At 55.0% G+C, this 13,247-nt stretch overlaps 1 protein-coding gene across 2 annotated transcripts; it reads right to left on the bottom strand.

Moving 5' to 3' along the window:
* Positions 1 to 492: 492 nt before the first annotated feature.
* On the bottom strand, positions 493 to 12,297 carry RRM2B (ribonucleotide reductase regulatory TP53 inducible subunit M2B). 2 transcript variants are annotated; one of them, XM_064154048.1, is made up of 9 exons: positions 12,227 to 12,297; positions 9,224 to 9,379; positions 7,961 to 8,077; positions 6,862 to 6,995; positions 5,771 to 5,865; positions 4,837 to 4,970; positions 3,753 to 3,857; positions 2,202 to 2,315; positions 493 to 1,161 (listed from the first exon to the last, which is right to left on the bottom strand). In XM_064154048.1, exons 1-9 carry the CDS (start codon positions 12,278 to 12,280, stop codon positions 1,009 to 1,011), a joined length of 1,062 nt encoding a protein of 353 aa, XP_064010118.1. In that variant the 5' UTR covers positions 12,281 to 12,297; the 3' UTR covers positions 493 to 1,008. The 2 variants fall into 2 exon arrangements, with proteins under 2 accessions (XP_064010118.1, XP_064010117.1); XM_064154047.1 differs by lacking the exon at positions 12,227 to 12,297 and adding an exon at positions 9,485 to 9,641.
* Positions 12,298 to 13,247: the final 950 nt, after the last annotated feature.

A 13,247-nucleotide genomic window follows, 5' to 3' on the forward strand; every position in this document is an offset into this window, starting at 1 on the left:
GTTTCAGCAGGTCACATGAAACACGCAGCTTGAAGTGCCCTCAGGCATGACTGGTGACTCCTTGCAGCCCAAGCAGTATGTTTGTAGCACCTCAACAGGTAATCCCTCGGAGTGAGGAGTTCTCACCTCATCAAGGCAATAAGTGAAACCAAGAAGAGGAAAGTATCAGCTCAGACAACAGCCGGAGCTGGCTGCTCCAGTGGCAGTGTGACTACAGTCTGCTTACTAAGGCACTTGCTCAGAGACACTGGGAAACACAAAGGCAAAGAACCACAGCATGTGTTTGTTCTCCACTTGCCTGTTCAGGGATCATCCCAAGGCCTTCTCAAGGATCATCCCAAGTCCACCGACTTGCTCAGTAACAGCTGTGAGACAAAATCCTTACCTATGTGACTTAAATTCCTACCCACAGCCATCAGGTTTGCAACCAGAGTAAAGAGATGTCCAGGTAGAGCCCAAGGTTAATGAGGAGATCAAATTTGTATCCTTGGGTTTAAGGAGATTTTGGAGTTCATACTTTATTAATGTCTTCCCACGTTCCTTTAGTATTCTGTCTGCAGCAGAGCAACTGGGAAGAGCTTTGACTCTAGACCAAATCTCTACCCATGAAAATAGAAACCATGAAAATAATTTATAGCAACATATATACAGAGAGAGAGACCTCATCTGGTTGGCAGATCTGAGGTAAATGCACACTCTGCTTCCCCAAAACACTACCAAAGGCTTAAAAAAAGCAGCAGTAGCCAGGCCCTTGTTAAGGAGTGCTCACAGCAGCTGAGCCAAGGGAGTCTTAAAAATGCCACCCTTTTAAACAGGCTGAAGTTCATTTCCTTTCAGAGGATCCTTTGCACTATTAAATCACACAGTTAAGAAACAGATTTGCTTCTCAGGAGGGAAAAAAAAAACCAAACAAACCAGTAGACTGCAGTTCCAGCAGGGGAAATGAAGGTGACTTCAGAGTAGAAAGCAAGATGGAGAGCAGGAAAGAGTCTGCTCGTCTGCCAACGGTCAGAAGTCTGCGTCCAGGGTGAAGACCTTGTCCATGGTCTCTGCCATGACAGCAAAGCGCTGGTACTCAGACACCCTCTTCTCAAAGAAATTGGTTTTGCCTTCCAGAGAAATGTTCTCCATGAAATCAAAAGGGTTCTCTGCCTGAAACACCTGGGGAAGGAAACTCTGTTACACTGCTGCTGGGACAGGCAGGCTTGGACAGACCCAAATAGCAACACAGTTCATGGAATCATAGAACCAGTCAGGGTTGGAAGGGACCACAAGGAGCAGCCAGTTCCAACCCCCCTGCCATGCCCAGGGACACCCTACCCTAGAGCAGGCTGCACACAGCCTCAGCCAGCCTGGCCTCAAACACCTCCAGCCATGGAGCCTCAACCACCTCCCTGGGCAACCCATTCCAGCCTCTCACCACTCTCATGCTCAACAACTTCCTCCTCACAACCAGTCTGATGTGTAACTGACACAGTTACAGCCTGACAAAGAGAGCTTCCTTGCTGCACCTACCATCACTCCTGAGCACCATCACCTCCTGGGCACCTGCCTGCACCCCCTGAGCACTGTCACTGACTGCACACCTGCCTGCACCCCTGAGCACTGTCACTGACTGCACAACTGCCTGCACCCCCTGAGCACTGTCACTGACTGCACACCTGCCTGCACCCCCTGAGCATTGTCACTGACTGCACACCTGCCTGCACCCCCTGAGCATTGTCACTGACTGCACACCTGCCTGCACCCCCGGGTACTGTCACTCCCCAGGAGCTTGGTCCATAGCAAAGTTCACAGAATCAGAGAGGCTGGAACAGACCTCTGAGATCATCAAAGCCTATGACCTAACACCACCACATGGACCAGACCATGGCACTGAGTGCCACATCCAATCCTCACCCATGCAAGGTGCTTCTTGTCCTTCAAGGTCAGCATTTGAGCACAGCAGAAGTTTCCCACCACAGACCTGCAGAGCAGCTGAAGGGAAACAAACAGCCTGCACTGTTCTTGCTCTTTTAAATGGTGCAGCCTATCTGGTAGTGCTGTGCTTTCAGCTGCCACTCACAGGAAGAGTGAGCAGTAAACCGGAGCTGCTCCCAGGCACATGAAGAGAAGTGCTTTGTGCTGACAGCTGCCCTGGGCTGTCCTGGCAGCACTCCTGGGCTGTTCTGGCAGCACTCCTGGGCTACTGCAGCTCTTACCTTGGAGAAGCCAAGCTCCATTAGCAAGCGGTCTGCAACAAACTCGATGTATTGCTTCATCAAAGTGCAGTTCATTCCAATCAGACCCACAGGTAATGCCTCTGTTAGGAACTCCTGGAAGTCAAAACACAGATGACATGTAGAGAGCTTAAGAAGGCAAAAGGGGAGAAGGCAGCTGTGCTTCACAGGAACACCATTTGGGGTATCTCAGGCTTGGCAGGCAGTTGGAATAACTAACTTGCAGCACTAAACTCAACAGGTGTCTTTTGTTTTCATCTTCCTTTATTTCTGGCATGGTTTTATGGAAAAGGCACCCCAAAAAAATTATTACTGCCCCTCTCATCTGCCTTCAGCCAGCTCTTCATAACATCCTAAGCTTTACTTGACAGAGTCCAATGGAGGGCTAAAGGATGATGAAGAGGCTGGAGCAGTGCTAGTGAGGAGAGGCTGAGAGCCCTGGGGCTGTTCAGTCTGGAGAGCAGAAGGCTGAGAGGGGATATGAGCAATGTCTGTAAATATCTGAGGGCTGGGAGTCAGGAAGGAAGGGACAGGGACAGCCTCTGCTCACTTGTGCCCTGGGATAAGACAAGGAGCAAGGGATGGAAACTGCAGCACAGGAAGTTCCATCTCAACATGAGGAAGAACTTCTTGACTGTGAGGGTGGCAGAGCCCTGGCACAGGCTGCCCAGAGAGGTTGTGGAGTCTCCTACTCTGGAGCCTTTCCAGGCCTGTCTGGATGTGTTCCTGTGTGACCTGTGCTGGATTCTCTGGTCCTGCTCTGGCAGGGGGGTTCAACTTGAGGATCTGCAGAGGTCCTTTCCAACTCCTAACACCCTGTGAGCCTGTAAGCTTGAGCTCTAAGTTCACTAAAATGTACAGACCACAGTAGTGGGAGCAGGAAGAGATCCATACCCAGTTCTCCTGGCTCCCCCCAGACCAGAGAGGACAGTGATGTGCACGAGTGTCGAAGCCAGACACCTGCACGTTCAGCACCTGTGAAATGCCTGGCAGTGCTGTGAGGCAGAGCTAGGGCATTCAGCACCAGCACAGCAGCCAGATGACAACAGAGCAGACAGAGTAAGCTACAACCCTGCAAACACTCAGCAGTTACAGGTGGGGAGCACTTCATGGGAAGGAACCTGACAGCACCCTCAGAAGAAGTCTGAACCCAGCACAGTCCAGGTGGCTAGAACAGATCCTGTCTTCTCCTGAGGAGAAGCAAGGACATGTATACAGTAGGGAGAGACACAGATCTTCAAAGGACAGAGGTAAACAAAGTCTTGGGCTAGCTGATTGTTGCAGGTCCCTTCCAGCTGTACTAAGTCAGTCAGCCCTTTTCCCTTTGCCACTGAGGAGGAAGCCAGCTGCTAGCTTCAGCTTCTCCCAGAAGCATGACAACTCAATCAGAAAGCCTCTGACTGCCATCATTAAGGAAGAGGGAAAGGAGTGGAGATCCAGGCCTGTGCCAAGCCTCAAATATGGAATGCCCAGAGTGGATTTGTTGACTTTTGCAGAGCAGCCTGGTCCTGCACTGCCCACAGCCAGCCCTACCTGCTCGATTTCCACGGCGTTAGTGATGATCTCTCGGACTCGCTCTTCTGATGGTCTGTTTACCAAATAATGGAACATCAGACAAGCAAAATCACAGTGCAGACCCTGCAACAACAGAGAACAACGAGAAGTAAGTCACTTTCCCCCTCCTCTATGTAGTTTTCTCTTACTTTAAGGCAGCCTCACTCAGATGGAAGCTGTCTGGCCTCGCAATCCTGTAGCGGACACCCTTAGTGTAGAGCCCAGTTAGTAACTGCTGAACTCCAGTGTGTGTCACCCATGCCACAGTAACACCAAGCACCCATTTCTGCTGAAGGGTGCAGCAGCACCTAGGCTCTGAGTTCGTCAGCAACACAGAGAAATCTGCTTCCTCCCCCTTCTAACAATACCTTGGGAACAGCCTGCGTCTTCGCAGGACTCCAACCTCCCTAGACACCAGCACTCACAGCTCCTCCCTTAGGCTGCAGAAGCAGTGCTCCAGGGAAAGGAAGTCTCCTCTCTGTGCTGCTGAGGAGGTGCTGCTAAAGGAGGTGCAGGCAGCTTACTGCAGAAGAAGGTGTAAGGAGCACAGCCTGCAGTTTCCTTGCAGGTGAGCAGGACCCTCCCTGGAAAACCCTGCTATCAGAACAGCTACTCAGATTTCTACCACCTCCCTGGCCTTCAGCAGCACTGACACTACAGAACCACAGAATGTCAGGGGCTGGAAGGGACCTCAAAAGCTCAGCCAGTCCAACCCCCTGCCAGAGCAGGATCACCCAGAAACACATCCAGGCAGGTTTTGAGTATCTCCAGAGAGAGACCCCACAACCCCCCTGGGCAGCCTGTGCCAGGGTTCTGTCACCCTCACAGGGAAAGAATTCCTCCTCATGTTTAAATGAAAATTCCTACGTTAAAAATACTACATCACACCCAGAAATGCATCTCCTGCTCACTGCAGGGTTCTCTTTTCCACTGATTCCTACCCAAACACTGCTGTTTGCTCTCACCTTCTCTCCAAACCTCCCTGCTACTAAAGTTGGGCACCTACAATTCTCCTGGCAACTTCCTCTCTGTCCCAGAAAGTGTGTAGGGCATGACACATTACCTCATCTCTGCTAATAAGTTCATTGGAGAAAGTCAGCCCAGGCATCAGGCCCCTCTTCTTCAGCCAAAAGATAGCAGCAAAGGACCCTGAGAAGAAGATGCCTTCGACTGCAGCAAAGGCAACCACTCTCTCCCCTGTTTAACAGAACACATTCTGAGTTAAACACAACACAGTGCACTGCTCCTCAGCAAGATGCACCCCTGCAATCCTCTCTGCAGCACCAGGTGCTGTGTCTGACCACATCTTACAGCAATCCCAACGCATGTGGGCTCTGCAGCGTAACAGCACTCAACCACAGGCAGCCCCAGCACAGCTGCAGCACAGCACCCACTGAAACTGCCACAGCTCAGAAGAGAAAGAGCACAATTGTCCAAAGTGGCCCAGGTTAGTATTACTTCCCTCTCTTCAAAGGTGGGAAAATGGCCAACTAATAGGCAACACTGAGGGAAGAGCTGAACCCCCTGCACCTCACCTGCTGCTTGGCGAGAATCCACACAACCCCACATTCTCACAAGAGTGGATCAACACAGAGCACAATCCACCAGGACCCAGGTGGCCATTTCTGTGGTCCCACCTTTCATCCAAGGAGAGCACAGCATTACTGGTCCCACCTCTCCTTGTTCCCTACAGGAGTGTGCTTCTCCAGGCTGCAAGGCCACCTGACTGCTAAATGAACACATGCTCAACAGAGGAAGTCACGAGAGGTCCTCCTAAGATGATTCCAGTGGGCACTGCCATTCCTGCACTGCTTTAGCTGGAGATAAAAGCACAGGTGCTCATCAGAAGTTATTTCTAGTTCTTTAGTTCAGCTACAGACCCATAAGACCCTGCATCAGCTGTAGGAAATCTGAGTTGACATTCCAGGGATACAGCTCACTCCCAGGGAATGGCTGTGACAAGTGCGACAGAAACAAGGTTTTAAGAAGCTATGCACCAAAAGTGGATTCTCTGTCTTCAATCCACTTCAGAGCCCAGTCTGCTTTCTTCTTGACACAAGGCATTGTTTCAATGGCATTAAATAAGAAATCCCTGCAGCAGAAAACAAAGAGAAAACAGCAACATGAGTGATGTGTGTCAATCTGCCTCGGCTGTCCCTGCTGGCTCCAAGCAGCAACCCATTACCCCAGGCCCTGAGCTAACCCAAGTGAGCTGTTCTTCCCACTGCAAAGGGGCTCAGGCAGCAAGGGTGCAAGGAGGCAACTGTGCAGGAAGGTGTCAGCAGAGGTGAGCTGCAGAGACAGGAAGAGAACTCAAGTGTCCCAGCCCAGCAGTACCCACCTGCTGGACCAAAACGCTTCTAAGACTTCAAGCCAGAGGGTAGTCACTTCTTACCCACTGAGCTAAACCTCACCTTGCCTAGCTCCACGAAGGAGGACAGTGCTCTGAGCACTGGCTCTGCTGCCAGGCTAAACAGCTGCAGAGAAACCTCCCTGTCCTCCTGCTGCCACCAGGCACCGGTGGAAACCAAGCTCTGCGTGGCCATGGCCCTGCTGGAGTTTCTGTGGGAAAGGGCTTCTTTCCCAGGCAGCACTGGAGAACTAGGGAGCTCTCCAGACCACACAGGTGAAGGGGCTGTCCTTTGAACCCAACATTTGAAAAAGAAGCAGTTTAAGCTGCATGAAAAAGCACTGACCACAAAGAAGCTGAAAGGATGCAGGCACTGACTGCTGTGTGTCAGAAACAGCAGCTGGACCACCAGCACTGCCTGAGGCAGAGCCTTTGCTGATGGGAGAGCAAGCACCACATGGAGCTCTGTCTATCCTTTGACACCATTTCACATAGTCCTGCAATCAGAGACTTGCACAAGTGTTAACTAACCTTCTCACACTCCCACACAAGGCTGTCTGCTGGTCACAAAAACTCCTCTCCATTTTGGGGCCAAGAATGCAAGCCCTGAAAGCTTCAAGGAGCCATTCCCAATTCCCTCACTAAGCATGAGACAGACAGCAGCTGCTGCTGCCCAGCAGGTGTGCCACTGGGCTAGGGGACAGACTGCCCGTGGCCTGCAGTCCAGCAGAGGTTTACCTTCTCTCAGGATCTCTGATGTAGGTGTCTATGAGCAAGCTGTACATCTCTGAGTGGACGTTCTCCATCAGGATCTGAAAGCCATAGAAACAGCGCGCCTCTGGGATCTGCACCTCCTGGCTGAAACGTGCCACCTACCAAACCCAGAGAGATGGCAATGAGGACAGCAGGACCAGGCCTTAAGGAGAGGCAACAGATCTCTAGCACGGGCAACAGCTGGCAGCAGTTCAGCCCTACTTTATTCACAGCTGTGTCAACAGGGTAGGTGTGGTGCAAGAGAAGAGAAAGTGAGCTAACTGCAAGTAAGTACAGCTGCTATGCACAGTGGGCAGGGGGCTGCAGTGGAGCAGGAGAGAACCTGCATGTAGGAAGAGAACTGCAAAATATTGCTGCAGTGAACACTGAGCAGAGCCTCAGACCTGCTGCTCATCACTGACAAAAATAAACAGCACAGCCTGAGTGGTGTCCATGCAATACCTGCACACACACTATGACAGACTCCACACACTGAAGACACTCAGGATCTAAACTGGGCATCTGCAGCAAGATACCACTGCCAACCTGTGCCAAGGCACTCTGCAGCCCAGAACTAACTGCAGCAGGAAGATTCTTCACCTTCTCAGCAGAACCCACTTACAACCCTAAAAGGCTGCCATTCAGTGAGAATGAAACAGTTTACTGAAGAGCACAAAGCATGGCATAGCACAACCTCTCCCTATTTCTCATCTACCACAAGCATGGGAAGAAGCAGGGCTGGGTGCTAGGTTGGACTGGATGATCTCGGAGGTCTCTTCCAACCTGGCTGATGCTATGATAAGCCTCAGGTTCTACTGACCATTGAGAAGTGCAGATCAGCACAGCCAGGCAGAAGGCTGAGCTTTACAACTGCATCCAAGAGGGATGCAACTTGGAGTCCTGTAACCACAGTTGACCCAATTTAAGTCACACATTGGTCTCAGCAAAACAAGCAACTCACTGCCTGTGGCAAAGGTGAGATAATGGGAAGAAAAAAGCAAGATGTAATAAACTTAGGCACTTCTGTGAGCAAACCGAAGCAAAAAGCTTGTCAGTATTGAAGCAATATGTAAAGCTCTCTCACCAGGTTTTCATTTACAATTCCATCACTGGCTGCAAAAAATGCCAGAATATGAGAGATGAAGTATTTCTCATCTGCCTTCAGCTTGTTCCAGTGAGGAAGGTCCTTTGACAGATCAACCTAGGGAAAAGAAATAAAAGCAGAACGTTGGTCCCTCTGTAAGAGCAGAAGGAGCCTAGACCAAGGACCCAGCATTTTGGAGTTTGCTCTCACATCTTTACACACAGAGAATTTAATCACATCTGACTGTAAGACAAGGAGAGTGCTGCAGCAGAGCTGCCTCCCTCTGCACCAGGAACACCAAGTGTTTGCTTCACAGTCCACACTTGTGTCATTGGGAACAAAAATCACTGTCTGCTGGATTAGAAACAAACCAGACTGAAGCATGTAGCAATATCTCCTGCTGTTGGTATGAACGTACAGCAACAAAGCAGAGCTCACCCAGAAACCCTTCCATTCTACTTGAAACCAATGCTGGTCGTGCAAGAAACCTCTACGCAGGTGTGACAAAAGATGTGGAGTGAGAGAATGTTTGCCCCTGGCAGGTGTTCAGCCTCCATCCTGCCAAGGAGCTGCGTAGTGGGAACCCTGTGCAACTGCCCTGGACTAACAGAATGAACTCTGCCCACAGCAGAAAGCCACAGACTTCCCTCACTCTCTTGTTTGTTTGGAGAGATGGATGCCTGAACCACAGCTGCAGTTAAACACAGCCAGATGTGACAAATACAGAGGCCTAAAATCTTGTCTGCCTGTGCCTATAAACAGGTCCACATCTACTGTGGCCAGTAGGACGAGTAGTGCTGCTTGGGATTGTTGTGGCCCAAGTGCAGAACACTGCACTTGGCCTTGTTCAATCTCATCCCATTGGCCTCTGCCCACCCATCCAGCCTGGCCAGGTCCCTCTGCAGGGCTCTGCTACCCTCCAACAGCTCCACAGCTGCTCCTAGCTTGGTGTCATCTTCAAACTCACTGATGCTGGACCCAATCCCCTGGTCCAGATCATCAATAAAGATATTGGACATGGATACTGAATTTAATTCCACCTAATCCAAACCCAAGCACCTGAACCATCTCTGCTGAATCACCTTGTGGCAGCAGCTTCCTTTCCACTGTCCCTGAAAGGAGTCCTGATCTGGTGCAGGTACCTAACGTCCAATGCACTTAACCCCAACCCTTACAGCACAGAAACCAGCAGCAGAGCTTGGAAGGAAGCACCAGGACTGGGGTCTGAGTGCCTTGTGCCAACCCACTGGCCCCAGGGCTCACCTCTTCTGCTGTCCAAAAGGAGGCTTGAGCCTGTTTATACATCTTCCATATGTCTGGGTACTGGATGGGGAAGATGACGAAGCGGCGAGGGTTCCTCCTCAGCAGGGGCTCCTCGCCAAGGCCCAGCCCATCTCCGGCAGCGCTGCGAGAGGGGCTCTGAAGAGAAAGCCACTCCTGGTCAAGGCTGCCACTGATTACTCCTCCTCTCTGGCACAGGCGAAGGCATGGTTCAAAAGGCACCAGCGTCATGCAGACACTCACCTGCCTTCCCTGGGTGGGCACACTACCTGTGCCTGGGCTATCTGTGCCCTCAGCCTCCATCTCCGCACCCACAGCAGCACTGTGTGCCCAGCTCCGCCGGCAGCAGTGCTCACACCGACCACCTCCTGCCAGGTGCCAGGATGCACCCACTGCCTGCGTGCCAAAGGGAAAGCCCTTCTGCAGCGTGAGATCTGCCCCGGAGGTGGCAGCAGCTGCTGTGGTCCTGCACCTGGGGAGAAGAGCGGCAAGTCAGGGCACACAGCGCCCAGAGCGCGGCCAGCGCGGCCCCGAGGCTCCCTGCCCAGCTCCCCTGCACACCTTTCACCTGGGCCAGGATGGACTCCCTGCAAAATGCCACGGGGGCACTGCAACTCCTCCCATTTGGCAGAGGAGCAGCTCTGTGCCACAGCCAGACTCTGCAGGGAGGTTCATGTATGCAGTCCTGCAGTGACTTCTGACACAGACAGCAGGCAGCAAGAGGTGGTGAGGCACTGGCACAGGTTGCCCAGGGAGGTTGTGGATGACAGAATCACCTCTGAAAAAGGACACACTGCCATGGTCTGGTTGACTGGATAGGGCTAGGCTGGACTGCATGAGCTTGGAGGTCTCTTCCAACCTGGCTGGTTCTATGATTCTAAGTCTTCCTTGTGTCCCTCAGCAAAACCATTCAATACTGCCTCAGGGCTGTCCCCACGTCTTTGTTTTGGCCTAACAATCACGGAACCACAGAAGGTCAGGGGCTGGGAGGGACCTCCAAAGCTCAGCCAGCCCAACCCCCCTGCCAGAGCAGCATCACCCAGAGCAGATCAGACAGGAACATATCCAGGCAAGTTTTAAATGTCACCAGAGAGGGAGACTCCACAGCCCCCCTGGGCAGCCTGTGCCAGGGCTCTGTCACCTTCACAGGGAAAAAAATTCCTCCCCATGTTTAAATGAAGCTTCCTAAGCCTCAGCTTCCACCATTGCCCCTTGTGCTGGCACTGGTATCACCCAGCAGAGCCTGGCTCCAGCCTCCTGGCAGGAACGTGGATGAGCAGTTCCTAACCCCAGCCTTGACACTGCCCAGACATTCAAACGCCAGCACGAAGAGCCCACGACACAGGGAGGTACCCTAAAAAGTACTCCTGCTGCACATAAGTGACGCAGAGCACAGGAGGAGCAAAGTTCCAGGGTGGCAGGACACCTGGAGACTAGCACTAAGAGAAAGAGCACTGCTTGTTTTCACCATGGCCATGCCACAGCCCCCTCTGCTGCCAGTGCACACTGAGACAGAAAGGGCAGGGCAGAACAATCACAGAATCAAGCAGGCTGGAAGAGAGCTCCAAGCTCAGACAGCCCAACCTAGCACCCAGCCCTGCCCAACCAACCAGACCATGGCACTAAGCGTGTCTGCACTTGAAGCCTGTGGCTCCTGGCAGCCATCCTTCTGGTTCCCTTTCATCAGGGCTTTCCAGGGCATGCACACAGCTTCTTGGACCTTTTTTGGCTCAGGAGCAGTGTGGGCAGCAGCACAAGGGAGGTTCTTGTGCCCCTGTGCTCAGCACTGCTCAGGCCACACCACGAGTGCTGTGCCCAGTTCTGGGCTCCTCCATTGCAGAGAGATGCTGAGGTGCTGGAAGGTGTCCAGAGAAGGGCAGCAAGGCTGGGGAGGGGCCTGGAGCACAGCCCTGTGAGGAGAGGCTGAGGGAGCTGGGGGTGTGCAGCCTGCAGCAGAGGAGGCTCAGGGCAGAGCTCATTGCTGCCTGCAGCTGCCTGCAGGGAGGCTGTAGCCAGGTGGGGTTGGGCTCTGCTGCCAGGCAAACAGCAACAGAACGAGGGGACACAGCCTGAAGCTGTGCCAGGGCAGGTCTAGGCTGGATGTTAGGAGGAAGTTGTTGGCAGAGAGAGTGATTGGCATTGGAATGGGCTGCCCAGGGAGGTGGTGGAGTGGCCGTGGCTGGAGGTGTTGAAGCCAAGCCTGGCTGGGGCACTTAGTGCCATGGTCTGGTTGGTTGGGCAGGGCTGGGTGCTAGGTTGGGCTGGCTGAGCTTGGAGCTCTCTGCCAGCCTGCTTGGCTCTATGAAGACCAGGCTGTGCCCGGCAGAGCCCAGCTCTGACACTTGCTGGGGCAGACTCTCCTGATCCGGAGGGGCTGGAAGCCAGGACCACCACCGCACCCACATGCCTCAGTGGCAGCTGTGGCAGAGGGGACAAGCTCTGCCTTCCCAGCGGCAGGCAGGCAGAGCACTGCTCCGCCCAGGCCCCAGCTCGGCCCGAACCCTGCCCGGTGCCGTCACTCATCAGGCAGACACTGCCGGCGCTGCCCGCGGGCCCCGTGCCCTGCGGGCGAGACTCTCCCGGGAGGCACAAAGACGCCAGGGACGACCTTGTGCGCTCCGGGACCCCCCAGCGCACCGCCGGGGAGCCGTGCCGGCAGATACCCAAGGCGGGACAGGGCGAAGCCATCGCCGCTGGACCGCGGACCCCACCCTGCGCTGCCCCGGAGAGGCCCGGCCCGGGTGCCGGTGGCGCAGGCCGCGGTGCCGGAGTGCAGCGGGCGGCTCGGGCGCAGGCCCGGGCGGACAGGTGCCTGCGAGGCCGGAGAGCCGGCAGCGGCAGGCAGCGCTGCGCCGGCGCCCGCACACCCCCGGCACCGCTCCCCGGCAGCGGCGGCGGCATCCCGGGCGGGCCGCCCCACGCCGGCGGCAGCGACTGCAGCCCCGAGGCAGCCGCAGGGCCCCGCCGCGCCGGCCCCAGCCTTACCCGCTCGGGCCCCACCGCCTCCTGTGCGCCGCCTCGGCCCCGGCGCTCGCCCATGGCCGGCGATGGGCCGCGAGGGGGCGGCTGCGACGGCAGCGGGCACGGCCACGGCCGCTCCTCCTCCGCGGGGCGGGGCGGGCAGGGACGGCGACGCGGAGCCGAGCGGCGGCGCCTGCGGGCGGATCGGGCCCCGGGCTGAGCCGGGCGGCAGCCGAGCCGGTGTTGGGCCCGCGGTGCGGGCTCCTAGGAGCAGGGGAGGGACCCGGCTCAGAGCCGGGGGCAGGGGGCAGCGGCCGCAGGCAGGCTTGCGCCTGCCGAGCCAGCAGCATGCCCAGGTGGCCTCCTCGCCTGTATCGGGAATGGTGTGGGCAGCAGGAGCAGGGCACTCATTCTGCCCCTGTGCTCAGCGCTGCTCAGGCCACCCCTTGAGTGCTGTGCCCAGTGCTGGGCTCCTCCATTGCAGAGAGATGCTGAGGTGCTGGAAGGTGTTTGGAGCAGGGCAGCAAGGCTGGGGAGGGGCCTGGAGCACAGCCCTGTGAGGAGAGGCTGAGGGAGCTGGGGGGGTGCAGCCTGCAGCAGAGGAGGCTGCTCAGCTGCACCCAGGCTGTCCTGCTCAGAACAAGCTGCCAGCTGCCCAGCGGTGTGCCAGGCCCCGCAGCCCACACGTGCCGCAGGAGGGGTGCAGCTGTCTCTGCACAGGGACTCTGACCCGCAGGGGTGCATCCCACTGTTGCACCCTCAAAGTGTGGTAGCACTTCCCGGAGCTGCAGAGGACTCCACGCTGGGGACAGAAGAGCCCTCCCACGGACGACTTCAGGTCGGGGATAGAAGAGCCCAGAGCAAGCCCCCCAGAGGGCAGCCTTAGGGCTCCACAGCAGCTCTGAGGTCTGCGTGTGGCCATTCGGACCTCAGGCTAAGCAAATCCCACAGATCTGCAGAACTTCCCAGTAGATTTTGGCAGAGCTGTTACTAAAATGGCGAAGAGTTCACAAAAAAAGGTCAAATCATGTGAAGCTTGGGCAAG

This window comes from Pogoniulus pusillus, chromosome 14 (assembly GCF_015220805.1).
Source record: "Pogoniulus pusillus isolate bPogPus1 chromosome 14, bPogPus1.pri, whole genome shotgun sequence".
NCBI classification, from domain to species: domain Eukaryota; kingdom Metazoa; phylum Chordata; class Aves; order Piciformes; family Lybiidae; genus Pogoniulus; species Pogoniulus pusillus.

Bases quoted from the DNA above. Each gene is read 5' to 3' on its own strand.
- RRM2B (XM_064154047.1), bottom strand. From the start codon at position 9,544: ATGGAGGCTGAGGGCACAGATAGCCCAGGCACAGGTAGTGTGCCCACC. The intron at 3,858-4,836 runs GTAATGTGTCAT...CTGTTGTTGCAG, and splicing joins AACTTATTAGCAGAGATGAG to GGTCTGCACTGTGATTTTGC. The intron at 2,316-3,752 runs GTAGGGCTGGCT...TTTGACTTCCAG, and splicing joins ACGCCGTGGAAATCGAGCAG to GAGTTCCTAACAGAGGCATT.